This window comes from Pithys albifrons, chromosome 6 (genome assembly GCF_047495875.1).
Source record: "Pithys albifrons albifrons isolate INPA30051 chromosome 6, PitAlb_v1, whole genome shotgun sequence".
Taxonomy (NCBI): Eukaryota; Metazoa; Chordata; class Aves; order Passeriformes; family Thamnophilidae; genus Pithys; species Pithys albifrons.
Genome location: NC_092463.1, coordinates 46,923,321 through 46,949,736, shown reverse-complemented (window position 1 = coordinate 46,949,736; position 26,416 = coordinate 46,923,321). Strand labels below are relative to the sequence as shown.

Below are 26,416 nucleotides of genomic sequence, written 5' to 3'. Positions count from 1 at the left end.
CCTACGGCTGCTGGGTGAAAACAAAACCCCTCACACAGCACGCACACAAAATGACAACAGAGACAGCCTGTCACTGTGCGGGCTGTCACGCAGAAGAGGGGCTGGCTCCCCATCACCCACCCTGCTCACCGGCAACAGGAGAGCAGAGCCATGGATGGCTGGTAAAGCGCTTCAGCAAAACACGTCAGGAAATCCCTTCAGCGGGGAATCGCCAGCAGCTCTCAGGGTTTTGCTACCCTCGCTGGGTTTTGCTTCCAAATCTTGCTCCAGATTGCAAAACACCCATCAGAGCTGGGACCGCTGATGCCAGAGAAGTTTTCACAAGGGATGCAGAGCTCTTGCCTTTTGCTGGACACCAAGGATGAGGTGCATGGCTGCTGTTTGGTCAGTGGCCACATCCACACCCGAAGTGTTTTTTCCTGGCCATCAGCAGTCTGAATGAAGGGAGGGGTCCCACCAAATGTGCCTACTCCCCCAGATGGAGGAGGAGGGGTTGTATGTGACTTTTGGCAGACGGGAGCCAGCCTGCAGGCTCGACGCCTGGCTCTGAGTCTCCAAACCAGGCTTTTGCCACTGCGGGACAGTGCTGCACCCATCCATAAAGCTCTGTCTCTGGTGCTTGGCAAATCCTCCTTGAGGGGCACTCAGTTTTTCAAACTTCCAGCCGTTTGCTTGGCTGCGGCTTGTAGGGTGATGGGCGAGCCCTCCCCGTGAGAGGGTGAGCGCTGTTACACTGATGGTACATCCAGGAATCCTCCAACTGCCCGTCCCAGTTTTTTGGGAAGTTGCTGGAAGCAGCCCCCGGGGCCGAGGGACCCTAAGCAAGCAATATCCCTTGGTGCGAGGGACCAGCTCCATCCCGGGCACTGCGAGGGGCACTCGGGTTCGTCACACCCGAAGGGAACAACCGGGGCGGAAATACACAATACACTGATGCGACACGGTGACATTTGATGCAGCAGAGAGAGAGGGGGCAGCGGGGGGGGCGGCCGGGGACACCCCGACCCCCCGGCCCGTCCCCCCCGCACCGCCTACGTGCGCCCCGACACTGCCCTGATGGCACGGGCCCGGCGGGCCGTACCATGGGCCGGGCTGCGGCGGGGGGGGGGAGGGGACGGGGAGCAAAGGGGGAGGCGAGCGGCGGGGGCACGGGGCTACGGCGGGGAAGGGGCTCCCGGCGCGCGGCGGCGGCGGGGCAGGGGGGCGCCGCTGACTGCCTCCGGCCCGAGCGGGGCCGCGAGGGCGGGGAGGGCGGGGGTCGGCGGGGCGGGGTGAGCGAGAGGCGGGCAGCAGCTCAACAGGTACAAATGGTTCCTCCCCGCAGCAGCAGCGACGTGCAGAAGCGAACGCGCCGCGCCCGCCGCTGTCACCGCCGGGGGCGGGGGGGCCGCGCCGCGCGCCCGGCCACGCCCCCGCGGGCGTCTGCGGGCGGTGACGGGGCCGCCATTGGCTGCTCCCGCGCGGAGGCGGGGCCGGCGGGCGGGCGCGCGGCGTCACTATTGGTTAGTGCGGCGCGGTGGGCGGAGCGAGGGGCCGCGGCGCGCGGCGTGGGCCGGGCCGGGGCAGAGCGAGAAGTTGGCGGCGGCGGCGGCGGCGGCGGGCGCGGGGCGGCGGGAGCGCAGGTGAGCGGCGGCCGTGCCGGGGAGGGACCCCCGTTCCAGAGCCGCGGGGCGCCGCCGACCCCGGGGCCGGGTGGGCGAGCCTGTCCCGGGAGTGGGAGCGCGGAGCTGCAGCCCGGCGCGCCGCGGAGCCCGGGCACGGCGTGGCTCCCCCATCCCGCGCCCCATCCTTCGCGCTGCCCGGTGTGTCCTGTGCTGTGGGCGGGCCCCGCCGCCCCCCGTCACCCTCCAGGAGCAGGTGAGCCACTGACTAACGCACATTGTGCTCTCGGCGACTCCACTGTGCGTGTGACAGCGGCTAACCTGCTCCTCGGACATCGCTGTGCGGCCGCCTCGCCTCCACGGACCCGCGCCTCGATGCCTCGACGCCCGCCTTCCCCCCCCTGCCACCCCGGGGAGGGGCTCCGGCGTGCCAAGGAGCCGGCGTCCCCCATCCAACGCCACTGTCCCATCTCCAGCGGCTCCCCATCCGGAGCACTGAGCGTCCCGCGATCGCCCGCACTGCGTTGCGGAGAGTGAAAAGCTCCAACACTTCTCGCAGCAGGGCTCGGTGTGTCCATCGGAAGCAGAGAGGAAGGGAACGGGCCGTGTTGGCATGTGGTTGCAACTAGTTGGTGGTAAAGTTGCTCAGGAGGGATGGCATGCCCCTCTCTCTCTTCCCCGTCTCTTTTCCAAAGCACGTAAGTGCTAGCGGACTCCGTACCAACTTAAAGAGACGCATCGTCCTGGCCGGTGACGTCTTGATACCCGGTCAGTGACTTAACTGTACTGCTGTTGCCAAGGGTGTGTTAATAGAAGAAACTCTGCCTAGTATTGCCCTGTATGAGTCACATTTAAAGAGAGACTCTCTAGTCTGTTAAACAAAAAGCAGATATGAGCTTCACTTTCCTTTTTCGTTCCCATCCTATCCTTCACCTTTGCTTGCTGCTTTCAGCTTCTTGTGCCAGGGCTCTATTGCCGCCCCAGTCCTGGCTGGGCGTTCACAGAGCTGCCTTGCATGATCGTGCTGTGATGTCACACAGGGACCTCTGACTTCATGGCCCTGAGGAACAGAAAGGCGAGCCAGGCAGGGACTCTTCCAGCTACCCAGGGTGGCTGTCACTAAAAATGGAGGAAGTGACGAAGCAGGTGGCTTCTCCTACAAAGTTCTCTCTTGTGATTTTTGGGCTGGTGAAGAAGCTGGATAGTTGAAAAGTGTCTTTCTGAAGAGCAGCACACCTTTATCATCAGTTCAAGTTCCTAATACCAGCTAGGATTCACCACAGCCTGCCAATATTCCCTGAAAGGACTCGGGTATTCTCCCTCATGCTCAGGCTGCTCCCATTTAGCCCTAGACCATTTTAAAAGCTTGATCTGAAGGAACTGGCAGTACTTTGGTCAGTAAGTAGTTAATTGCATGGAAGGCAGAGCAATGTCTACTGCATGGGTAAAGTCTTTCACTGAGAAATTTTGGCTGTCCCCATCTCTCCTGCCTGCTCTTATTTGTCATTTCTCACTCTGAGTCCCACAGGAGCATCTGCTGTTCTCCAAGAAAAATCAGCTCCCTCTGTGCTCTGTGCAGGCAGAGTGAGTCTGGAGTGCTCAAAGATGCTGGAAAGTCAGGAAAATTAACTGAGTTTTCCAAACCTGCTTTCATGCTTGTTCAGAAGGCAAATAGGCCTTTTTTTTTGATGAGGGCAGAGGTGGGCGTGGGCAGACAAGTTTGCAGCTGTCTCAGCCTGGAATGCTTTTTTCCTCCTTAACTGCACCTACAGCATCTTCCCATTGGTGGTCCCGAGTAGGCAGGAGCACAGTGTAGCCACACAGAGAGTAGGGAGAGGGAAACCTGGTGCAAAAGCCACCTGTGAATGACTGCTGCTGAGGGCTGAAGCCCACACTCCCCTACCACCCCATTTTATAGGTGACTGTGCATGTAACAAACCTGCATCTAAAAGTGAAGGTGCTCTGTTTCTCTTTGAAGAAATAGCCCTGTGTTTGGGGCAGTGCTGTCTGATGACTAACCTCTGGAGATGCCACTGGCAGAAGCAGCTCTTCAGGGCACCTGGCAAGACTTCTCAGTTCCCATGAGCAGCACTGTGGTATGAACACTTCCAACTTCCTGATACCTATGGAACCATCCTGTTCAGCTCCAGTAAGCAAAGGGAAGGTGTTGAAGTGAAGTTTGCTTGTTTGTTTTTGCCCTTTTTTTGTGTGTCTCCAGTAAGCTGTGGGAGCATACAGCTCAATTCCTGTTTTTAACATTGTTGTGGTGTTATTCAAAACCAACTTGGCTGTGCTATCAGCTGAAGTCTTCAATAAATAGTACAAAACCAGTGTTTGGGGTGCTGATTACTGTACTCCAGGGTGCCAGACCAGCTGAAGAGGGAAGGTGTGCCTTCTCACTGATGTGTCTGATGTGTGCTGCATGCCCTGTGCCTCCCATCTCCTATTTTGCCTCTGTAGCCAGGGAAGGTGGCTTGAAAAGGATAGCAGAAGGATGGGACCTGGTTGTCCCTCAAGCAGAAAGCCCAGCATCAGTGCCTTCTCTCCTGCCCTATCCCAGGACTCCCGGAGTGCTCCTGAGTGATTAGAAGATACACCAGGGCTATGATGCACTTAATTTCATGTTTTTCAGTGGCTAATAAACAGCTACTGAAGGTGATACTTAGCTTGCTAAAAAGAATAGTCAGCTGCTCTCCTTGAGAACTGATTCTGTAAGGCAGAGATGTGCATTACAGGAGAGGAGGATGTTGAGTATCATGCCCATTGAGCTGAAGGGACACTCTGCTCCTCAAAGATTTTGTTCTCTTGTTTCAGCACTTCCTGGAGGGAAGCAAGCAGGCCTAACTCTTCAAGCACCACACTAAGAAGCACCTATTGTGTTCTCTGTGTAACGTGTCCCAGTGACAGGCCCTACGTGGTGAGGCTCACTGAAGGAGCAAGCTGTCCTGTGAGGAATAGAAGGAGTACATGAATTGTTTAAGAGGAAGTCAGTTAGTTAAATGGAAGCAGGGACTTATATAATACATCCTAAAAAAAAAAGATTTCTGCTGGCAGGAGGTTCCATTGGGAGAGAAACTTGCTCATCCATAAACAAGAAAATTTCCCAGCTTCCTTTAGTGCTTTATGATTTTTATTTTTTTTTCCAGGGCAAGGTAGAATGCACTCAGTTTGTGCTCTGAGACAGAGAAAGAAAAATCATTATAGGAGAGCAGACAGTGCTACCTGCATGGACACACAAACCAGTGCAAACAGCGCTTCTCCATGTGCAGTGAACTACACTGATAGAAGCTGTGTGCCCAGGAGCAGCAGCACAGCATCTGGACACAACTTGGGGAGCAAAGCCAACAGGCATTTTCTCCTCCAGACATTCACACCTTTTCTTATGTAACTGGAGCTGAAGCGTGTGCTTTAAAAGCTGCTTGCCAAATCCAGGGGCTGGGAGACAGCACAAATGCTTCTAGCAATATAAATGAAATTTAGGGGGGAAAAAAAATCCAAACCCAAACACTGAGGAACTTGTACAAATCCGTAACTGCGAATTGGGGGTGGTGCAAGTGTCTTGAGAAACCCACCACCAGGCAGAGGATGCCTGGCCTAAGGAGCTAACAGTCCAGGGTAGATGAGTGAGGAGCTGGTGGCCATTTTTCTACTGCAATATTAAAAAAAAAATTTAAAAATGAGGTAGTGCAGTGAGGAAAAGACCTCCAGGAAGGCTGGAGGTGGCTGAATTACTCTCCTGAGTGGTGCCTTGTGCTGACAGAGCAAGCAGATTTATTAAAAGAAAAAGGCTGGGGCTGATCCCAGTGAAAAAATACCTGGTATATCCTTTGCTTTGTGATTTTCGGGTGGCACTGGAGCCAGTAGTGAGAGGCATCTGAAAAGAGCGAAGCTCTAAAGCCCATCCCCGCCCACCACAGGGAAGGAAGAAGCTGCCCACAGTGCCTGAGGGACATTGGGGACACAAGTCCCTGCTCAGCCAGGCACAGCATCCTCGAGCCACCCTGCACGCTTGGATCCCTGCTTTGCCTGCAAGCCAGTTGTTCCCTATCCAGTACGCGTTGTACGCTGGGCTTTGAGTTTGTTTTTCAAGGGAAAAACAGTAATTTATTTGCTTTGTTTTAATCTCATAACAATGGGTAATTCCTTCCCACTGCTCTGTAGTGGCCTAGAAAAGGACAGCATCATCTCCACTGTAGCAAGAAGGCTTGTCCCAGGGCATAAAATTTTAATTAGGCACAATCACACAGCCTTGAAATGGGAATTGCGAGCAGCAAAAAAGTCAAACCATCAATAAAATATTCAATGGCAGAAATGTATTATTGACACAGACTTTAGAGCAGATAAAAGCGGCAAGGCAGGAGAGCCAGAGTGAGTATTGAGCCTCACTCAGTTAAATAACACGCGGGGACCCGCACGTTCACCCTGCCATGGCAGCCCCCCGTGCCAGGAGGAATATAGGTCACCCACGCCTGGGGAGCTCCCGAGGTAATTGTGGCTTTGATTAACGCATCTCCCCCACCACCACGTGCATGGCAGCAGGGACAGAGGTGTTAATCAAAGCAATTTATTACCTTACAAAACACTGCTGCCTAGGCAGCAGCAAGGCCATGGTTTGCAGGACACAAAATGAAGATAATCTGCAAAGTGCCCTGGCTGCAGTGCTCTTCCTACCCCCTGCCTGACTGTCAGACCTCAGTGGGGGTACACAGTTGAGTTACAGTGTCGCCCATCCCACACAGCAGTTCCAAATTCTGCGTCCCAGCCAAGGGGCATCAGCTGAAGGGGCAAGATCTGCAGTGATACATATATTTTAAACCGTTATTTTACAGACCCTCCCACACCTCCCTCCAGGAAAGACTGGTGCTGGTTTGGCCTATGAGATCATGACTGAACAGAAGTAACCCGCAAAACCAATAAATAAGGTATAATCATAACAGAGGGCAAAAATCCCCCACAAAATCAGATTCAAATTAATTCTCTGCCCCCATTTTTCCCAACAGGAAGTGCCATAAGTGATGATCCTTTTCTCCTTATTACCATTTATTTTGCAGAAGGCAAGGCTACAAATGCAGCCCTAAAAATAAAAGATCCACTTTTTAACTTGTGGAGGTCAGTTTTTCAGGGCATTCAGAGGACTTCCCAGAACATCCCAAAGTCTGGCCATGTCCAAGGCAAGCAAGTTTTCTGAACCCACTTTTTGGGTGTTTTTCCCAGCAGCACTGAAATGCTCTTTACAACCTCCATTGCCCTCCATCTCTCTTAGCAAGGCGGAATCTTTTTAAAAGCAAGAAGGTCCAAAAAATGAGTGTACAAGTCCAAAAAGCAAGGAAATGGGAGAAACTAGATGCAGCTGGATAGAGCAAACACATTTTTAACTAATTTCTCCTGAGATACATGGTTTAAGGGGTGTGAGGAGGAACTTGATTGCATCTCCCCACTGCAGCAGGAGCTTTCCAGCTGTACCTGAAGACACAGCTGTACCAGTGATCTCCCAACAAAACAAACTTTAATCCTTCGATATCACTTGACCAACCTGCTGGGCAGTTGTGGCACCTTGAAAATTGACTTTGAGAGGGGCATGTGCCCAGGGACAGAGACCAGCAGTGTCCCAGGGGAGATGCTGATGGACAGCTAGAGCTGACATTCTTGGCTGCTGTTATCCAGGTGCAGACAAAGGGGCTGCAAGGCAAATGGGAGCTTTCCCCTTACCTGCTCCTATCTGCAGCCAAGCGCCAATCCCTTTGCCTCTTGTCCTAAAATGCTCCGAGCTGCTGCTGTGCATTATTAAAATGTTGTCATGTTTCATCCCAGAGATGGCCACATCTCACCGGAGACAAGCTGCATCTGCTGGCTGTAAAGCACTTTGTGATTTATAAAAAGAAAAAAAAAAAGAGCACTGTGTGCATAAGATTCAGTTGGTTATAAAATACTTACATCTTTAATTCAGCAAATAGAAAGAGATGGCTTGGAAACGAAAGAGGCAGCTGCGGGGTGTGCAAACTGCTTGGATGTGTCCATCAGGCACCGGACTAGGAGGCATCAGGGATGGCTCACCCTGCCCACAACAGCACACTCACTTCACTCAAATCCTTTCCCAAAGATTTATTGAAAATAGGATCTGCAGCACACAGGATTACATTTGCACAGGGAAAGAGGGATTTTACGGTGAGCACTGCCCGAGTCACATTTTTTGCATATGATGTGTTAAAAACAGGCTTGGAGATCTAGACAAACTCACCCCCTCCCCAGACCACTTTGGTTTTGCAATTAAAATACAAGGCGACCCACTGGGACAGATGAACAAAACAGTAGCTACTGGCCATCAAGTTAAAAAAAAATAAAAATAGGGAAATGCCACCAAGAGCATTTGGGTCCTGCTCCCCACTCACACCACCACCTGGGAAGGGCTCATTCTGCAATTTTTTTATTTTAGAAACAAGTTGAAAAACTAAGTGGACTTAAGAAAAACAAGCTCTGCTATGTGCTCCATTGCTCCTTTGAAGCATGGTCCAAGTCTGTTTCTACTACAAGTTTCTTATAATAGATATAAAAAAGAGGGGGCAGAAATTTATCTTAAAGCTGCTCTTGTGCCTCCCCTGCAGCCAGTAAACAGGCTGTTTGTCATGGCTCTGCTTGCTGCAACGAGATGCTGTAAAATCTGTTGTCTTGCTCCATCCAGGTTAGCCTCCAGGCAGGTTTCCACTTCAGATTTGCTCCCCTAGTCAAAAGAACAAGGACTTTTCCAAATGCACGATGAGTCTTTTGAGGAGGCTATGCAGAATGGGAGCATTGCTGTTTTCTGTTGAATATAGAAACTGCTTTAAAAAAAATAGAAGGGTGTCACTTTCATCCACAGGGAAAGAGGGTTGCTTTGTGTCGTCAGTCTCTGGTTTTATTTTATAGTCTGTAAAAATACTCTGTCTGGCTGTCCACATCCATTCAGGATATAAAGCAGTAAAAAAAAATATAAAATATATATATAATATGGTTTATTTATACAGTTACACTTGCAAGGCAATTGATCCTCCAGTGCCCGGGCCCTTCTACCTCCAGATGCTCTGCCTGGTTGATACAACTGTAAGACAAGAATAAAAAATACCTGAGCAATCCCACCATGGTGGGTGAGTGCTCACAGAAAGGGGAGCAGAAAACAGGATGTACGCGCGTGCAAAGCCTGGACTGGGAGATGGCCATGCAGGTGCCACAGCGGCTGGTAAGGCGGGGGTGGATGTATTGGTCTGTGAGGAGGATGGCAGTAGGGTTTTGTTGAGGCAATGGTGGCGTGGGTGGGAACAGGATGCCAGGGGGGAGGCAGCATCGCCATGGCATGCAGGGACACCACAGCTTGCTATTGCTGTACCCTAAAACAGGTGCAAGGTGAAATAAGCCATAGGAGGTTGAAAAGGTTTTGAGGTCACTAAGATAGAGGGAGCAAAAGTAGCTCCTGTGAAAGACAGGAGACAAATTCTCCCCATCCTGACCAGAGCAAGGTCTTAGCCCTGGGGAATGCAGAGTGGCAGGAAAGAGGATGGCAGGGCAGAGACCTAGACTGCCAGTGTCTGAGCCTCTGGCAGCAGAGCAGAGACTGCCAGAGTGTGAGCTTTGTGCTTCCTAATGGCATCTATAAATAGCTCTGGCCTCCCACTACCAGCACACGCTTGCTCTCTGCAGTCCATTTTGGGCAGCAAAAGCCTCTCCCCTCTTCCCACCCATCCTCTGCAGACCAGCTTGCGTTCCCAGAGCCCCGCTGGGACATACGCACCCTCAGGGTTCAGGCTGGGCACCAGGGGCTCCGGCAGGGTCCTGGGATGGTTGAGGAGCTGCTTGGTGCTGACTCGGGGAGGTGAATCGGTACCAGTGGTGGGAAGAAAACCTATAGGATGAGGAAAAACACCTGGCTTAAGCAGGGCTTGCGCCTCCCACGTTTGCCGGGCACAGCCACTGCAGTGCTGCAGGGCAGTCACATCACCTGCTCCAGGTGCTCTGGAGGAAAAACAACCAGGTGCCCTTCCATGAGAGCCCCCCACTGCCTCCTCTCATCCCTATGAGGATGCAGACATGGCCCTGGGCACCACACTCACTTTTCCCTCATCAAACACAAAGAAGTCATCAGTGGCCAGAGCCTGTGCCCACCAGCCCACAACCCCTAGGGACTGATGCTGGCCCTCGGCCACCTGCTTTTTGCTACAGCTGCTATGGTGACATGCAGCAAGGCTGGGAAGGGAAAGCTCCCTGTGGCCACCTTGGCCCCAAAAGCAGCACTGCAGGATCTGACTCCTGAGCAGGTCTACAAGCAGCCCCCAAGCTTCTGTGGGGAGAAGGAAGGAACCCCAGGGCTGGCAAAGTTCAGAGACCCCCTGGAGTGGTGACTGACTGTCGTGTCAGCACCAAACCCAGTCCCTGCTGCGTAACCTTAGTGCCCAGGGCAGAACTGGTCAGCTTTGGGACTGACCCCCTTGGAGAAGGAGGCAGGGAGCGGGCAGGAGTCCCACGGAGCAGGCCCCATGGCCGAGCCAGCGGCAGAGTGCTGACCTCCGTTTCTCCGGTAGGCTGGCAGCTCGCACAGGCTCGGCTCCGGCTGGGCATCCTCCTCAGACCTGGCCTGCAGGACAGTCACCGTGGCCCCCGTCTGCTGAATAAACTGCTGCAAATTACACTGCCTCAGCTCCTTATTTAACTCCTCCAGCTCTTGGGTCTGGGCCTGCAAAACACACACCAAGGGGGGACAGGATGAGCCACGTGTTCCCCCTGTGTCCCCAGGCCAGCTGGCATAAATTCCCCGGGGCTGCACCCTCAGCTGGGGCTCATTCTGCCAAAACTAGCAGTGGGGACCTCAGGGGGTACTGTGGCTCAGCCGCCTCTCTCCAAGGGCCTGCAGGAAGAGGAGTGCTCAGGCAGTGGGGGCGAGGAAGGCGTTGTTTTTGGAACAGCCCTGCTATGCTGCATCTCCACAAGAGGGTGCGAGCAGCCGTCAAATGGCAGCCGCTGCTGTGCTGGGAGACGTCGAGCACGCATGAGATGCTCAAGGAAAGATGCACAAATGAAATGCTCAGGAAGCACAGCCAGGCTGGGGAAGGGCAGCTACCACTGCCTGGCTGGGTGCAAGTTTTTCACTTTTGCTCCACCAAAGGGGACCCGATGGGTGGAAGGCAGAAATCACGCAGCCCCTTTACCCCCTCACGATGGCAGGCTGCAACAGGTGAGCTAGGGGGGTATCACAGCTCAGCCCAAGCTGCCATCTCCACACTGCACAGGCCCCCACCATGAGCCTGAGTCCCTGCACAGCTTACACGGTCAAAAGGCTTCATGCACAGGCACCACGGGGACCTATGCTATCCCCTCTGTCACTCCATCTGAGATGACATTGACCCTTGTGCCAATGCCACCAATCCCACACCACTTGCTCTGCAGCACCACTGCCTGTGCTGGAGCAGGGTGATGCTGTGCTCCCTGTGCACCAGTCAACAGAAGACTTAGCCTGGATGCAGCCTGCAGGCAGAGTGATGGGTGTGGGACCCTGTGCCAGCTGGGTAAGAGTGGTGGTGTCCCTCCAACAGTGATCACTGCTGCCAAACCACCTCCATGCACCCAGTGCCACGTTCACTGCCTATGTGGGGTAACCAATCCCACTCAGCCCACTGATCCATGTGGCTGGTCCCATCCCCTCCCAAAGGTCCTACTACCCCATGTGGTGGCTCAACCCAGTCCTATCTACCTGCAAGTTCTTTTCAGCTTCCTCCAGGGCCTTCTCCACACTGGCCAGGTTGCTCTCCAGCTGGGTGCCTTGCTTGACCTTGGCCTCCAGGTCCCTTTTCATTTTGGTGGCCATGTCCTCCAGCTCTGTGGGGCTGGGCACAGAGATCTCCTTCCCCCTCTTGGACCTCTCAGCCATCTCCCACTGGATCTCCTCCTGCAGGGCTTCAGTCCGGACACTCAGCTCATATATCCTCTGGGTGTACTCCTCCAGGCTGGCCCGCAGGCTCCTAACCCGCTCCTGCCGCTCCCGCTCACACTCCTTTTCCAGCCGGAGCTCACTCTGCCAAAATTCCTCCTCACCCAGCTCTGTCTCATTCCTCCGTACCAGCTGCTCCAGATAGAGGATCTCATTCTCCTGGCCAGCAAGGCGGCTGCGCTCCCAGAGCCGTAGGTCCATTTCCAGGGTGTCCCCATGGGCCTCCAAGGAATGCAGCTGCTCCTGCTGCTGCAGCACCCTCCTAAACAGCTCCTCCTTGGAGGGCTGGACAATCCCACCACCCTCCAAGTCTATCCCTTCCCGTGCCTGGTGCCTCCATCGGTTCATGCTGAATGGGTCGCTGGAGCCTGTTGGACCCAAATTGAAGGTCATGGATTTTTTGGGCTCCCGAGAACGGGGTGCATCCATGCTGGTGAGCCTGGGCTTGATGGGCAAGCTGGCTCGGATGAACGTCCTTTCAGGAGCTTGCGGAGCACCCTCTGAGGAGGGTCGCTCAGCCATGCTGGGGCCTGTCCGCCGCAGGATGAACTGCACATCGTTGGCATACTGCCCACACTTGGCCAGCGACTCCAAGGGGCACTCCAGTGGCAGCAGCTGCCGCTCCTTCTCCCGCAGCTTCTGCACCAGCACATAGCGGCCCGTCTGACCTGCCGGGAGGAGGTGAACATGTCAGACAGGGAAAGCAGTGGTGACTCACAAATACCTCAGCTGAGGCTGCTGCCCCACCAGTGCAGAGCAGGACTCCCACCCACCCAAGGTCTCCTCTTCCCAGGAGGCTCCTGCAAACGGGGCATCCCCCCAGCAGATGCCCCATCTGCAAAGGGGCATGCCCCCAGCAGATGGAGATGGCTCACCAATAGCCCGTGCCAGGGCAATGACCACTTCTTGGCAGGTAGTTTGCTCTGAGACACCGCACACAACCCTCTGGATCCCATCCACCCAGACCTTCAGCTCCATCCCCACTACTGCGGGGCCTCAGGTGCACTGGGTCATTGCAGGGCAGGCTGCCTGTGGGGAGAAAAGAAACCATGTTTCCATGCCAAGCCACAAAGCAGGAATACAAGACACTTGAAAAGCAGCATCATTAAATGATCATCCCATGAGTGAATCCCAGGCCAAGGCATTGCTTGCTGCTGCCCTGTGCGCAGATTACCTCTTTGTTGTGATGTTATTTGAACACTGACATTCTTCTGCAAAGAAAAATCATTTTTTTCCTTATGTCCAGGCAGTGGGTCCAAATCTTCCTGTGGTGGGAAATGATGACGTTTTTGTGACTGCATAGAGCCCAGAAGATGCCTGGCTATTTCTGATGTGAACACAGACTTTTAATGGGTTTGTTGGACTTCCACTGCAATTTCTCTGGCAACTTAACAGTGTAGCATAGGAGGATTTTCCAAACAACATTGGAAAAGGCAGCAAAACTGCTGGATGCCTGCTTTTGCAATGGGATATTGAGGGAAGGTGCAGATAATGCACATTTTAATCTATTTACCTCCATCTCAATTTATCAGAGAGGGATTAAGAAATTAAAACAAAGCCCGTTTCTGCACAAAAATATGAAGTCGGGTTTGGGAGGTGGAGCCAGGCATGAACACCCATAATGAAGCCCAGGCTCTGATCAACACCAGGGCCGAAGTCAACTCCAATCCAGCAGCTCCTTCTAGCTTAAAACAACACCTGTTAGCCTGGGCTCACCCAACTCCTGCCTCTTCCAGCAGCTCAACAACTGGAATGGTCATAAATAAAAAAAAAATTAAGCACAAGCTGTAAAGAACTCAAATATTTGAGCTTATGGTGTTTTCGAACACCGTGCAAAGATGTATCTATTTTCCTCACTATAACACTGTTTTTGGTAGTATCACTCTTGTCTGAAAGCTCTGGATGAAGGAACATAGACAGGAAATTTCCAGGCCTTTTGTCCAACAGGGCACAAACCACTTTCCCAACCCCACCTATCTGGTTGCAGCCCCTCCATCCCTCAGCTCCAGCTCTCCCAAGTTTGCAGTCAGGCTATGAGAAAGCTTGACCTCAGGTTAAACACATTATTTCTTTTTGTTGCCTACTTGATTAATCAAAGGGAGGTTTTGAAGAGTCCCGTCTCCAGTGATGAGGAATTTTAGTCATGGTGTGAGAAATGCAAGGAGAAAACAGGGAAGACATGTCTTAGTGAGGCTGTTCCACACAGGTGTCAGGTCCTGTTGGTGTCACCTCCCTGCCCACCTTCGAAACAGGCACAGAGCAGCCGTCACAAATACCGCAGCGCTGAGCTCATGTTTGCCTTGGCTGAGCAACTGGGGAAAACCGGTGGGGACAAAGGGCACCTTGGGCTCGGCTGACCTCCCTGTGAGCCCAAACCCTCTAAAATTTGCAAGATTTGGCCCAATTTAATTTTAAACTAGGTTTTGGCACTGCTCCCCCTATCCTGAGTATTCACAGCTGCAATTGTCCCCCGGCATGGGGCAAAGTCCAGGTGCCACGGTGGCACCACCCAGCTCACTGTGAAGCCACTGTTGTACAGTAACACACACACACACACAGACACTCTCCAGCCTCCCCCTGAGCAGCCAAAATCGTAGTGGCAATGAATCCTGAGGAGCATTATCCCCCTGCTCCTGCCACTGACCCAGCTAGTAATCAAATCCTGCCTCCTCCGCCATGACCCAATAAGGAGCTTAAAAATAAATGAGAAAAATAACCTAGCGTGTTGCATCACACCACACAGTCTCACCTCACCCGGGAAATCCAGTGGTTGCCGAACACCGTGGGCTGCGGAAGTAGGACGGCTGCCGGCACACGGGCCCCAGGAACCTGTCTGTGTTCAAACCAGGCACCAAGCTCCAGCCCCGCCTTGGCAGGCGTTCCCCGGCAATCATTTACCAGAAGCCAGCACGTGGCACAGCACTACCAAAAAGCTGGGCGCAGTGGCAGCCAGCTTTTCTCCTCGTGTGAGTGGAAATGCCCCCCAAAAGCAGCCACAGCATCCTCCTCACTGCATCCTCTCCCTGTCATATTCCCCAAGACCCCAAAGTGCAGTCAATGTTATTGTTCTTAGATCCTTGCAAGCACAGGGGGTCCCTGTTAACTAATCACTCACTGTAACAACAGGGGATTTTTGGGAGTCATCCTCCCCAGCTCGATGCCAGGATGTTATCTGTCTCTTCGGAGGGGGTGCTAAATAGAGCTGGGGGCTTCTCCCTCTTCTGCCTGCCCTCCCCCCTCCCGCCTTCCAAGGGAGGATCAGCTCACAGGCAAAACTAGCCCGGTTGCCCCTCTTCCCCCAAAGTCCTGGGCTCACGGGTTTGCTGACAGGATGAAGGCTCATCCTCATCTGTGGGAAACCTGCAATGCTCCTCGCACCCTCCATTTCCTGCTCGGGAGTGACATCACAACCTTAACACAGCATCTCATTCCCAATATCCCACCATGCCAATATCATCCTAGTTAAGAAAAATACAACAGCCTGGGGACAGTCTCATTGCTCCATTTCTAAACATGACCCTTCCCCTGAGCTGTGCTGCCAACTCCCTGCATTAATAGTGGATACCTTTGTTACACCACCAGGTAGCAGAAAAAAATGGGCTTTTCCTTGGGCAAGAGCTGCTTTTCTTGGGAAAAAACAGCTTCTCAACAGGAGACAGGTTTCCAGCTGCCAGTTTGTATTTGCCCTAGGAGGTCACTTTGATCATGAAACAGAAGTGCAGGACAGCTGCCAGGATCTGCCACTGCCCCAAAACAGCACAAGGGAAGCAAGCAGGTGGTTGCAGGCACCAGGGCGCGTGACGGCCGCTCCCAAAAGCTGCTCATTTTATTCTTTTCACCACCACTCCACCGCTATGGATTTCTAAACAGTTTTTATTGGAAGCAGATTAAAAATATGACTAATTTTCTGCTCCTGTCCCCATGCGATAGGTCCTAAAATTGAAGGTGGGGATGATTCATACCACAACTTCAACAGATTTCCTAATTGAGAGTTGGAATTTCAAATGCTGATTCTAAAAAAAAAAAAAAATAAAAATTAAGAGTCTGAGATCTTGCAGCTTTATTTTGTTTCCTGGCGCTGCTGTCTCCCAGTCTCCCTAAAGCTGTCAAGCTAAAGGAAAAGGAGATGAAGCAGCACTTTTGCGTGTGCAGGAAGATGCACATTTTCCTCCTGCAAATTGCCATCCTGGGTTCCGTTCAGGGTTCAATGATCTTCCTGGACCTGAAATTATACATGTCCAGTCAAGAAAATTTGCCAGTCACCCTCTCTACAGAAGTGAGGACCACAACTGACTTGCAGGGACCCCTGCCGTGTTCCCCACAAGGTCCCTCAAGCACCTTCCAGCCAAGGATCGCAAGCACTATGCAAGAGCCTTTCTACCATATTGTGCCACATATAAGAATAAAAAAAATCTGGTTCAGAAAAAAACCACTCATCTTGCACCTAATAGCAAGGGCAGCTGCAACCCAAATCCCAAAGCATTCCCAAGACCCTTACCACAGCTCCTAACAAGGACCATCTGGGACCAGAATAAAGGGTTTGAGATGAGCATCCCACCAGCACTAAGGCTGCATGCATTTCTACAGGTTCACTCACCTCCCTATGTCCACCTCCTGGCAGGAAGCTGGGTATAAGGCCAGGTGGCAGCAGAGCAGGGCCACAGGGAGAGCTTCCCAGAAAGCCTAATTAAAACTGAAAATAATCTAGAAGACCAGCCTTTCAGGCCAGGGTTTGGGCTGGGGGTAGGGTAACAAAGACTCATAGTTAATAAAGACGTACTTGTACTTCAGAGGAGGCTGTGATGAGCCTGCCATCTATGAAGCACCAAGGTGTCCACAGGGAACAGCAGCTCTGCACTGTTTCCATACACTCCAGGAAAATGCTGGAGTACTCTCAGTCATTTTATTCCTGCTTTGAATCTGATCATCTTGCTCCTCTCCCAGCTGATGCCAGAGGGATGCTCATCCCAGGCACAGAAATAAAAAAATAAACCAATACATGAGGGAAGAGCAAGCAGGGAGGGGAGGAGTGGCCTCCTCTATGCCAGAGTTGCTGGTAGGCTTGCTGTGACTCACTGTCCCAGATCAACTGCTGCTGTGACACATTCAGCAGCTATTTAATACTTCCTGAAGTCTCTCACTGCCCGAAGCAGCAGGCCCAGCTGCTGGGCACCAAAGGGAAGAGATGGTACTTGCCCATCTGCTGAAGACCTCTGGTGGGGGAGAAGCCTCCCCGTTACTCAGGTGTAGAGAGGTGACCCAACACAGAGAAGATCCATAAAGAACAGAAGCCTCCTGACAACACTCATCCTGCAGAAGATTGGAGGGGACAAACCATGGTCCAGGTTTTCCTCCAGACCATCAACAGTGTTCTGCCTCAGGTCCCTCATTTGGAGTGGGATTACCTGCCCTCAGCTGGGTTGTTACAGGGTTCAAGCAGCTCTGCTTGGCTTTCTGTGTCATGTTCATCCCAGAATGGAAGGTGATGCCACATTCAAGGTTGACATAGCTGGCAGGTCCAGCACCGGGCAGAGATCAGCTATGCCAAGGGTTGAGGATGTGGCACTTCCAGGGCTGGTAGTTCCCATTCTGGGCAGAGATGGCCATCAACAGCTCTGAAGGAGCTTCTCTGTGCAGCAGACTCTGGTGACCACTGATGGTCACTGCCACCACATCTGGGAGCACCAGGCAAAGCCTCTGCCTACAGCAACTTGGTGCAGGACCTTTCCACCATGCCAGCTTGTCCTGAGGATGCTGGCCCCAGAATCCTGAAGAAACACATCTCCTGGCTTGGTGCAAAGCACCAAAGAGGCTGTCGTTCTGTTCTTCAACATGTGGGCCATCAGAATGCAGACAGGACACCCACACAGGGCTCCAAACCAGGGCAGGAAATGGATTACTTCAACAAGGCACAAAGCATTGACAGCAGTTAAACACACTCAAGAGGTGACAAACGAGTCCTACCAGAGTGGTCATAGGCCAGAGAGGCAGCTCTTCACCTTTCTGCCATCACAGGTAGGGTGTGCAAGTGTTACTCACCCCCAGGCCTAGCAAAGCCACCAGCTCTTACGCAAGGCAACCGCAAGCACCCAAGAGCAAGGAAGCAGCAGGCATGGAGCTCTGACTCACACCCAAGTGGCTTATTTAGGGGTGGGCACAATAGCTGCCACATCCTTGGTTCACCCATCATCCTCCATCCACCTTCCCTTGCCCGACAGCAAGCTCAAAAAATCAGCAAAGTGCCAAACCCCACAATTTAACCTGAAGGTTTTACCAGAGATGTGTGGACAGACCCCAGCCTAAATGCACCCCCCACAAGCTCTGTTGCACTTAAATAGCAAACAGCTTCTTTTGTGGGTGTCCTACAATCCATAATGCACATTTGGCATCTGTAGAAGCTACATACCTGTTTCAAGGGGTTTTTGCACCCAAAGGAGGTCAAAGAAAAACAATGCCCCACGGCATTTACATGCTTGAGAACTGAAGCATGACTTGAGACTGAAGTCACAGAGCACCACCGAAGTCTGCTGGCAGTCCAAGGGGGATGTGCCCCACACATGAGGATCGGCAGTAGCTGCCCAAAGAGAGAGATTTCTGGAGAGCCATAAGCACTATGCCAGCAAACCCCCATTAAGAGAAAAATAGAGGCTTGGAGATTTTCTGCTCCACTTCCTTCCTAAAATTACAGACCCACACTAACATGCCTGTGGAGGCTGGCCAATGTTAAGCAGGGCAGGAAGAGCCAGGGACAAATACTGCCCAGGGCTGTGATACAGGATGGGGATGGTCCTTGGGGTGATAGCCTTCAGCAGGGATTTAAGGGAGGGAGGCTCATACTGTGGCTGATGTCAGACACTCACTCCATCTCAGCTCCACCCATGAGGATTTCTCTCATCATTTCTTTAACCCAAGCTTTTGGATCTGCTACAGCATGAGGGCTTCAGAAACAGCACTGGAAAGAAGCTGAGAAAATTTTTCTCCTCTCCTAAACAAGCTAGGAATTATGGCCATGGCAGGCCAACATTGAGAGCCGTATCAAGGATCACAGGCAGTGATGGCGTTTCAGGGATGACTACCAGTCAGTCCACTCCACAAATGAGCCACCAACCAAAAGCTTATTACACATTAAAAACAGCAAACCGCGCCCCCCCTCCACCTACTGCACACACTCACATTACAATGTTTCAGCCTGGAAGCAGAAGGATCATCTTTCGCACCTTAACGCATCCTATTTCTCCCTTGCAGCATTAATAGTTACTGTCCATGGGGGAAGAAGAGCTGGCAGAGCTGGCTAGTGAAGTCTGTTGTAAACATGAAGGTTTTCAAGGGAACCATTAGCAGCTTCTGCTATTCCTGTAACCATTACAGTACCCCCCAACCCACATGTGAAGAGTGACTTCATGAAAGCATGTGAAAGTACATCTATAGTTTCCTCTCAAGGGGCAGAGGCAAAATGAGCAACAATGTGTACAGTAGAGAAGAAAGAAGAAGGGCTTTTGTACTGTCATGCTCTTTTTTTCTTTCTATTGAGCTAGCCCTGATGCCATGCCCAGGATTGGCTGGGGAAGTATTTAGGTTTACAGCTCCCAGCACAGGGGCAGGGCTAGGTCTAGGTATCTTTGGGCTCTAGGCTGATCTAGATTAGGTTCATCATCTTTAGGGGATGACTCTCAATCCAGCTCTGAAAAGGCAAGCTCTGAGGAGCTTTTCCTAGACCATCTGCACAGAAATGCAACCCTGGCATGCATGTGCCAGCAGGTCCAGCATCTCTGCTGCATTCATCTTCCATAGCAGTCATCAGTGAAAGCATGAAGCAATTTGTGAACATTCCCCCATTATTACACCCAGCCCACTCCCCAAGTCGGAGGAATATTGCAAATCTAGAGATGCAAGTGCCTGCTCAAACCTTGGAAATACTCCAAAATACCTGCTTGTTACCCACCAGCAAAAGAGGAGAGAGAGAATTTCCATTCCCCTTGCTCGAGGGTGAGACCAATATGGGGAACACCTGACCAATGAGCTGTTTCTCCCAATGCCTCCAGAAGAGCCAGAAATGACCCTCAAAGCACAGCTTCCTTAAGATGCTTGCCCAGTCCAGCCCAGAGGACAAGATGCACCTTGGCCACCTACAAGCAATCTCCCTATATGCTGTCAAATTAATCAAGAATTTAATTTCCATAGAATTACAGGAAAATTCAGGCTCTGCAGCTCTTCACCAAATAGATCAGGAACACAAAAAAGCCAAATGACCTACAAATATTCTCCCTCCAATCTGCCTTCCAGCCTCCTTCAGAAGAGCTGGCGTCAGCCACCAGCAACCCTCTTTCCACTCCAATTCTCATCCTGCAGGAGAGGGTGATTAACAAATTAACAAATGCACAACCAGGGATAAACCTCCCAGATTTTATTTTCCATTTACAGAATAACTTGCAGTTTCCTACCCTGATTCAGAAAGCAGCCACACATCAAGGACATGCTGCTGGGTCTCCTCTCAGAGGAGAGGATGCACTGATGAATATGCAGGTGCATGCTGTCGTGGATATTTATTTATAACTTTACAGGATTAAAAAGGCCTTTAATGACCATTTGCAGAGAGCTGAAAAGACTCCTTTCTCTCACACAGACATAAAGACAAATAAGCAAGAGACACAGAATTAATCCAGGCTGAAACCTTGGATAAGACACTTGAGTCTTTTAGAAGTCTCTGATTTCATACTACCTAGCACATGATTAATTAGGTGGAGGAGCTATCCATCCCACCTAAACCTACCCATAGACAATAAGTTCTTAAGGCACTAAAATTATGGCATGTCTCTGGAGAGGCAACTCAGTCTGGGACATCAATCCAGGAGTATAAATCACTGTCCTTCAACAAGTGAGAGATCATGGCTGCATGACCAACTTTAATCCCCAAAACTGATTTGCTGGGAGGCAGTGGACCTTTGGCTGAAGAGGTTTTGATGCCAGCAAAGGGTTCCACCTCCCTCTCCAGATGTAGGTCCAAACACTGGCAGTCAAGGGCTCTGCCAGCACTCAGTGATACCTGAAGGACCAAGATGGGATGGGAACTGGTGCCAGGGACTGCACTGGCTATCCTCTCTGTGTAGAAAGGTGGACTCAGTAAAAATATACTGTTTTTTTCTGAAGCATTTAGATTAACCATTACACAACTAATGCTCATCTGGGGTTGCTTTGGGGAAATATGTCCTTTTGAACCTCCTACCTCAACTCCCAGCAGGTCATTAAAAAGCCAAGTGAATTCAAAACGTGCAGGATCAAACCCAACATTGCAGCCTAGGCAATCCTTGAACTGCATTAAAGCACTCCAAAAATACTTGAGAAGTAGTGTTGAGGGACAATTAATCCTCAGGATGCAGCATCTCAAAGATTCAAAGCAGTATTTCTAGCACATCCTCTCATGGGTCCCAAGGATGTTTCACTTCCAGAGCGAGAGAACAAATGTCCTTTTGCTACATACGATGCTGAGTTTGCACGATTTTTAAAAGACTAGAAAGAGCAATAGAAAGAGTCTTAAAAATAAACAAACAAAACCCAACAAAAAAATGCAAACAACTACAGGAATCCTTTCTGTGGTACAAATGTCTGTGCAGATACAGCTTTTTTCCTCATTGAGGATAGGCAGGAAGGAATATCTTGGACCCCGTCTGATGTGGGTACAACCTTCTGCCCAGGCTGGCTTAGCCCTGGGAAAGCCTTGCAGATCCACTACTTTGGGACAGGACTCCAAGGACTCGACAAGCTGCCCTGAGAAATCCCCATCCCAGAGGAGTCAGGGCAAGGAGAAGAGGAAGGAGAGATGACCTCAGAGCAAGTCTGGGAAACACACTTTCTACAGCCACAAACCATTCAGCAAAGACCTGGGCATACTCGTCAAGAGCCCAGGGACACCACGAGCTGCTTTCTGACAATGAAGCTGTCCCCCAGAGAAGCAGAGGGTGGGGTGTGTGTGTGTGTTTGTGTTGCAGGAACCAGCCAGTATCGATCACAACATGCAAAGAGGTCTACCCAGCATTCCCACCACAAGTATGTTTGGCTCTTTGCAGAAAGGAGCACTGACACCTCCAAACGTTGCCAGAACTTGGAAAAGAAATTAAAAAATGGCAAGTGAAGACAGCAACTACAAGCCTCCGAAAAACCCAAACCAACCCATCTTCATGCTTATCTAGAGATGCCTATGGTGTTCATCCAACCTGCTGCACACCACCAGCTGCCTCAGGCAAGCATTCAGAGGCAGAGACCAGCTCCCTGCTGCACACTCACACTTCCTGGGGAAAGCAGTGCTCCCAACAGGAATCGTTAAACCAGCAAGAACCTTACAAGTGCTCTCCCTGCAATCACACGGTCGGGCAGCTTCACAACACTATCTGGGTGCCAATGGCTTCCCTGGCCTGGCAGGAAAAGCAGGGAGGCAAAGGGGAAGTTGCCACTCACTATATGCTTCTCTGCCAAGATAGCTACTCTCCTACAGGATGTCTAGCTGCCTTCAAAGTCCCTGCTGTGCCCAGGAGCACAGTGCTGGTTCTAACATCACGGAGGGCATCCATAGGAGACTCTGGACCCCAAAACTCTGTTGAGAGCACTGTGACATTCCATTGTCACTCCTCCCAGTTGTGCACGAGACATCTGGGAGAACATGGGTTAAACACACAGCTCCAGCAGGTTCTGGGCTGTAGCAGGGTTAGGAAACAGCGGAGAAAGCCTTCCCAAATTCAGGCAGAGCTCAACTGCCCAAAAGTTTCCAGCTTAGGGTTGATCCATCCATGGGTTTGGGTAAGAAGTGTCCCAGGTTATTTTTTCAACCCTTTTTTTTTTTAGCAACAAGTTATTCGAGATGACTAGCCTGGGGCAGCTGGAAGCACCCCAGCCCTCAAGAAAGTGCTGACTCCAGTCCACAAAAAGTCAGATAATCAGCCGCTTTTAGAAGCTCATGAACTTGGCATCTGAAAAATGGAAGGACATAAAAATGTTAGCAATCATTTGCAACAATAGGATTTTGTTAAAAACCTTCAGTGGAGACACACTTATGCCTTAATTTAACTACATAGGTTTACAAGGGCTTAGACAAGTTGGGACAGATGGAAGAGCATCCTTTAAGAAGATGCTTTCAAAATGAATGCATACACACAGAGCTGACACTTAGTGTCCCCTCACATCTTTATTTAATCTTGGGCACAGAGCACCTGGACTTCTTCCTAGCTCACCACAGCACCTGACCTTGCATGACTCCAGAAAATACTCTGCTCTGAAGCCTTGGCACACACGTCATGGCCTCCCAGCCAGGGAGGATTAACCCCTTGTCTGGATTTGGTTCCAAAGCATCACCCCCCACAGCACACTGAGGAAACAACAGAACATGGGCTTGGGTTAATTCCAAGCCACCACTCTAGCAGAAACCACAAACAAGACAGGACAAAGAGACACTGAAAAACATGGATGAGATGAACCAGTGCAGACAGTAGTAGAGGCACTCAATATTTCACTGCAACCACCACACACATCTCTACTACTGAGGTGGACAATGCACATGTTGTCAGAGCACACCAGCTCCCACCAATCCCATTTAACATCCAAAATTCTTCAGGACAGAACCTCCTCTATTTGTCCAGGTGCAGATTAAATCCCTGTACCTTCAGCAATTACACCATGCTACCGTTTTTGGCCAAGTCATGTTTCAAAGAGCAGGGAAGCCAGGATGATCCAGGCTGGCTGCTGCCACATGGCTTCGGCCAGCTGCCACTCACCACTGAAAGGTTTGGTCAAGCCCGGCAAGCTTCCCAGCATGCTCACTGGGGCCTGCAGGTACCCAAAGCTGATTGCCTGAGGATAGCCATAACTTGCTCTTTTTATGCACAAGGGGAAAAAATCTATTTAGAATAAATTAAACTTAGTTCTTAAGTTGTTTTATTATCTCAGAGTGAGGCTGTTGCTTGGGTCCACCTCTTCAAGCCCTGGGTAGAACTAATTCCCATGTCTCTCATATTCATTTCCAAAGAGGTTTACATGTTAAAGCAATTGCCATCACCTTCCTAGGAAATTTCAAGAGTGCAGGACCCCCAGATCCACAGTGCTCAATGTAGTGGGGTGCAGGGCACCTGCAGGCTGTGCTCCTTGGCCTCACATCTTTCTGTGAAATGGAAAAAAGGCTTTAGGAAGATGTAAGCACTTGTGGGAGCTTTTCCCATTTCCATGCCATTTCTTTCAAGAGGGTGTGGGAAAGCCAGTGGAGCTATGCTGAGAGGGAGGCCAGGCACCATGCTCAGGTTCTCCCAGCAGATAACTGGGATGCAGGAGGATTCCTGGCATTCCAGCAGAAGGTAAGAATGTCCGCCCTTCTCCTCAACTCCTTCCTGAGCAGACATCACCAGTACTGACTGATAAGGCAGGCAAGCAGCATTTGGAAATGCTTCCCACTCCTATCCACTGCAGATACAGCATGTGCACATGCATTTGTTCTCTTCTGCCCAAGAAGAGCTGCAATTCCTGCTGCTTGAGGAGCACAACCCCACACAGCTGCCCCTCGAGGTGAGCTGACAGGTGTGTGCAGCAATGCTGCCGCATCCCAGTGGGATCCAGCACCCCATTTGACAGTGGAGCTCTGGCATTCGTGCTCCCACATGTTCCCGGGGCCCGGTGCCTGCCTGGCAAGTCTCAGCAGAGCATCGGGCAGCATGCCGTTAACATTGGCATCCCTGGGAGCTGGTCCTGGCTGACTTGCGAGGAACAGCCAGAGCTCCTGTCTCATCCTCTTGGATCATTTCTCACCCATTTCCACCTGCTTCTTCCTAATTTCACCTGAAATCAGCCATCCTGAGGAGAGTGCCACGGGCTATGCCAGAGGCAGCCACTCTGAGTGAGAGGTGCACGGCAGTGACCCCTTCTTCTGTGCAAACACCACAGTCAAACCCACATCTGAGTTCCTAAGCTGCAGTTACAAAGTGCTGTTGCAGGGCAGGATAAAAACAGGGTGAGGAGTTTGGCATCCCGTCCTCGCCGCCGCCTCCTCCTCCTCCCCGCAGCAGGCCACAAGTGGAGTTACGAAACAACCTGCCAACCTGCCGGCAGAGTTCACAGAAGGCATCAGAAGTATGCAGCTGGAGCCTGGCTCTTATCGAGGAATTTAACCACTCTCCTCGGGGAGACGTCTCTGAAGGGAGGAAGGACAGACAGCTTTGCCCCAGAGATGCAGATCGCGAAGGGAGGAGGCTCCTGGCATGGGCTGCTGAGACCCCACGCCACCTCGGCTGCTCCTCCACTGGGGGCTCTGGCCGGTGCTTTTCGCGCTGTGGGGCCGCGAAGCTGCTCCTCTGAGCGGGCCCGGGGTGCCCGTGCCGGTGGCCAGAGCTGCTGGGGGTGCCCGTGCCAGCCCCGCTCCCCGCGCAGGTGGGAGGCAAAGCCACCCGGAGCTCGACTGACCGGGACACGACCGGCGCGGCACCGAGCAGGTGGCAACGGGGCTCGGGGTCTCGCCAGTGCCGAAAGCCACTCCCAGTCACCCCGCGAGTCCAGGCTCTCGTTGCGGGACCCGGGGTTCCTGCGACGCCCTGACCCAAGCCAGCCCCTCGCCGCCCCTGCCCCACTCTGCAGCCCCATGGGGGTGTCCCCCGCTCCGGAGGGCCCTGCCGGCCGGGGAAGGCGCCGGCTGCCCCGGGGACGGCTCTCTCCGCGGAGACGCGTGGCCAGAGGCCGGTCCCGGAGGTGCCGGCCCGGCTGCGGCAGGGCAGGGCCGCGCCCCTGCTGCAAAGCGGCGGCGGCCACTGGCCGGGAGGCCCGGCCCGGCCCCGCCGCTGCGCACTCACCTGCCGCCGGCCCGGCCACGGCGGAGCAGCTGCAGCCCCTGCTCCTCTCCTGGGCGGCGGCAGCCGCTCCGATCCAGTCCCGCCGCTCCGCTCTGCAGCGCAGAGCCCCGGAGACCTGCAGCCCGCCCCTGCCGCGCCCCGCCCTGCCCCGCCGGGCCCGCCCGCCAGGTGAGCCCCGCCCGCCAGGTGAGCCCCGCCCGCCAGGTGAGCCCCGCCCCACCCCACTCACACCATCACCTCGACTGTTTTTTAAAAAAAGTCTGAAATTCTCCTGTAAAAAACACCAAGGTCTTAAATTCTTAAAAAACCTCTAAATAACAACCTTATATTATTTTTTAAAAAGTCGCAAATTCTCTAAAAACAACAAATAAAATTCTTTTTTTAAAATAAAGTCTTCAATTCTCCTGTTTGTTTTTTTTTAAGAACTCATAAATTCTGCACTTTTCCCCGCCAAAGTCTCAAATCCTACATTAAAAGAAACCCTCTTAAAAGAACTTAATAAAAAGTATTAAATTCTCCATTTATTTAAAAAATGTATTACATTATCTTTAAAAAGATTACAAAAAGCTGCAAACATTATCATGTTTTTTAGAAAAGTCTTAAATCTTAAAATCGTCTTTCCTAAAAAGAAACCAAGAAAAATGTCACTGTACTTGTCTATCCCTGAATTCTGACCCCTCTCCCAGGAATGGACAGGTTCATTCCTGGCTGGAAGCACTCAGCCTGTCCTACAGCAGGGCCAGACCTCCACCTGTCCTGGCAGGTGCCCGAGTAGAACAGAGGAAACAACCCCTTCTCAGAGAGGAAGAGCTTGGCTTGGCCCAAGGTGGGTGCAGCCCTCGTGCCTTGCGCCCTTCTGCTGGCCAGAGGTTTAGAACACCCTAAAACCGCAGAGAGACGATGGGAGGGAGACAGGTTCAGCCAGTTTTGGAAGAAGCAGGTGCCTGCTGCCATGCTGGAGGCTTTGGAAACTTCTCACTTCCTCTCTCTCTTGCTTTTCTAGCTCCCAAAAAACCCACCTGAAAGGTCCCCCCACCTGGCACACC

The 26,416-nt window shown here is 52.0% G+C and overlaps 1 protein-coding gene and 1 long non-coding RNA gene across 7 annotated transcripts in view; one reads left to right on the top strand and one right to left on the bottom strand.

Moving 5' to 3' along the window:
• Positions 1 to 1,628: 1,628 nt before the first annotated feature.
• Positions 1,629 to 3,931, top strand: LOC139673300 (uncharacterized). The gene is made up of 2 exons (XR_011698089.1): positions 1,629 to 2,369; positions 3,580 to 3,931. It is a non-coding gene; the product is annotated as an uncharacterized lncRNA (long non-coding RNA).
• A 3,757-nt stretch (positions 3,932 to 7,688) lies between these two features.
• Positions 7,689 to 26,416, bottom strand: part of RASSF7 (Ras association domain family member 7) — a 34,305-nt gene continuing 15,577 nt past the window's right edge. Inside the window, exons 1-6 of one of the 6 annotated variants that reach the window (XM_071558723.1) lie at positions 25,371 to 25,477; positions 12,429 to 12,582; positions 11,317 to 12,221; positions 10,134 to 10,302; positions 9,364 to 9,474; positions 7,689 to 8,676 (exon numbers count right to left, since the gene is read on the bottom strand). In XM_071558723.1, coding sequence (XP_071414824.1) covers positions 8,645 to 8,676; positions 9,364 to 9,474; positions 10,134 to 10,302; positions 11,317 to 12,221; positions 12,429 to 12,531 — 1,320 coding nt within the window. In that variant the 5' untranslated portion in view covers positions 12,532 to 12,582; positions 25,371 to 25,477 and the 3' untranslated portion in view covers positions 7,689 to 8,644. The other 5 variants (XM_071558724.1, XM_071558725.1, XM_071558727.1 and 2 more) reach the window with 5 other exon arrangements.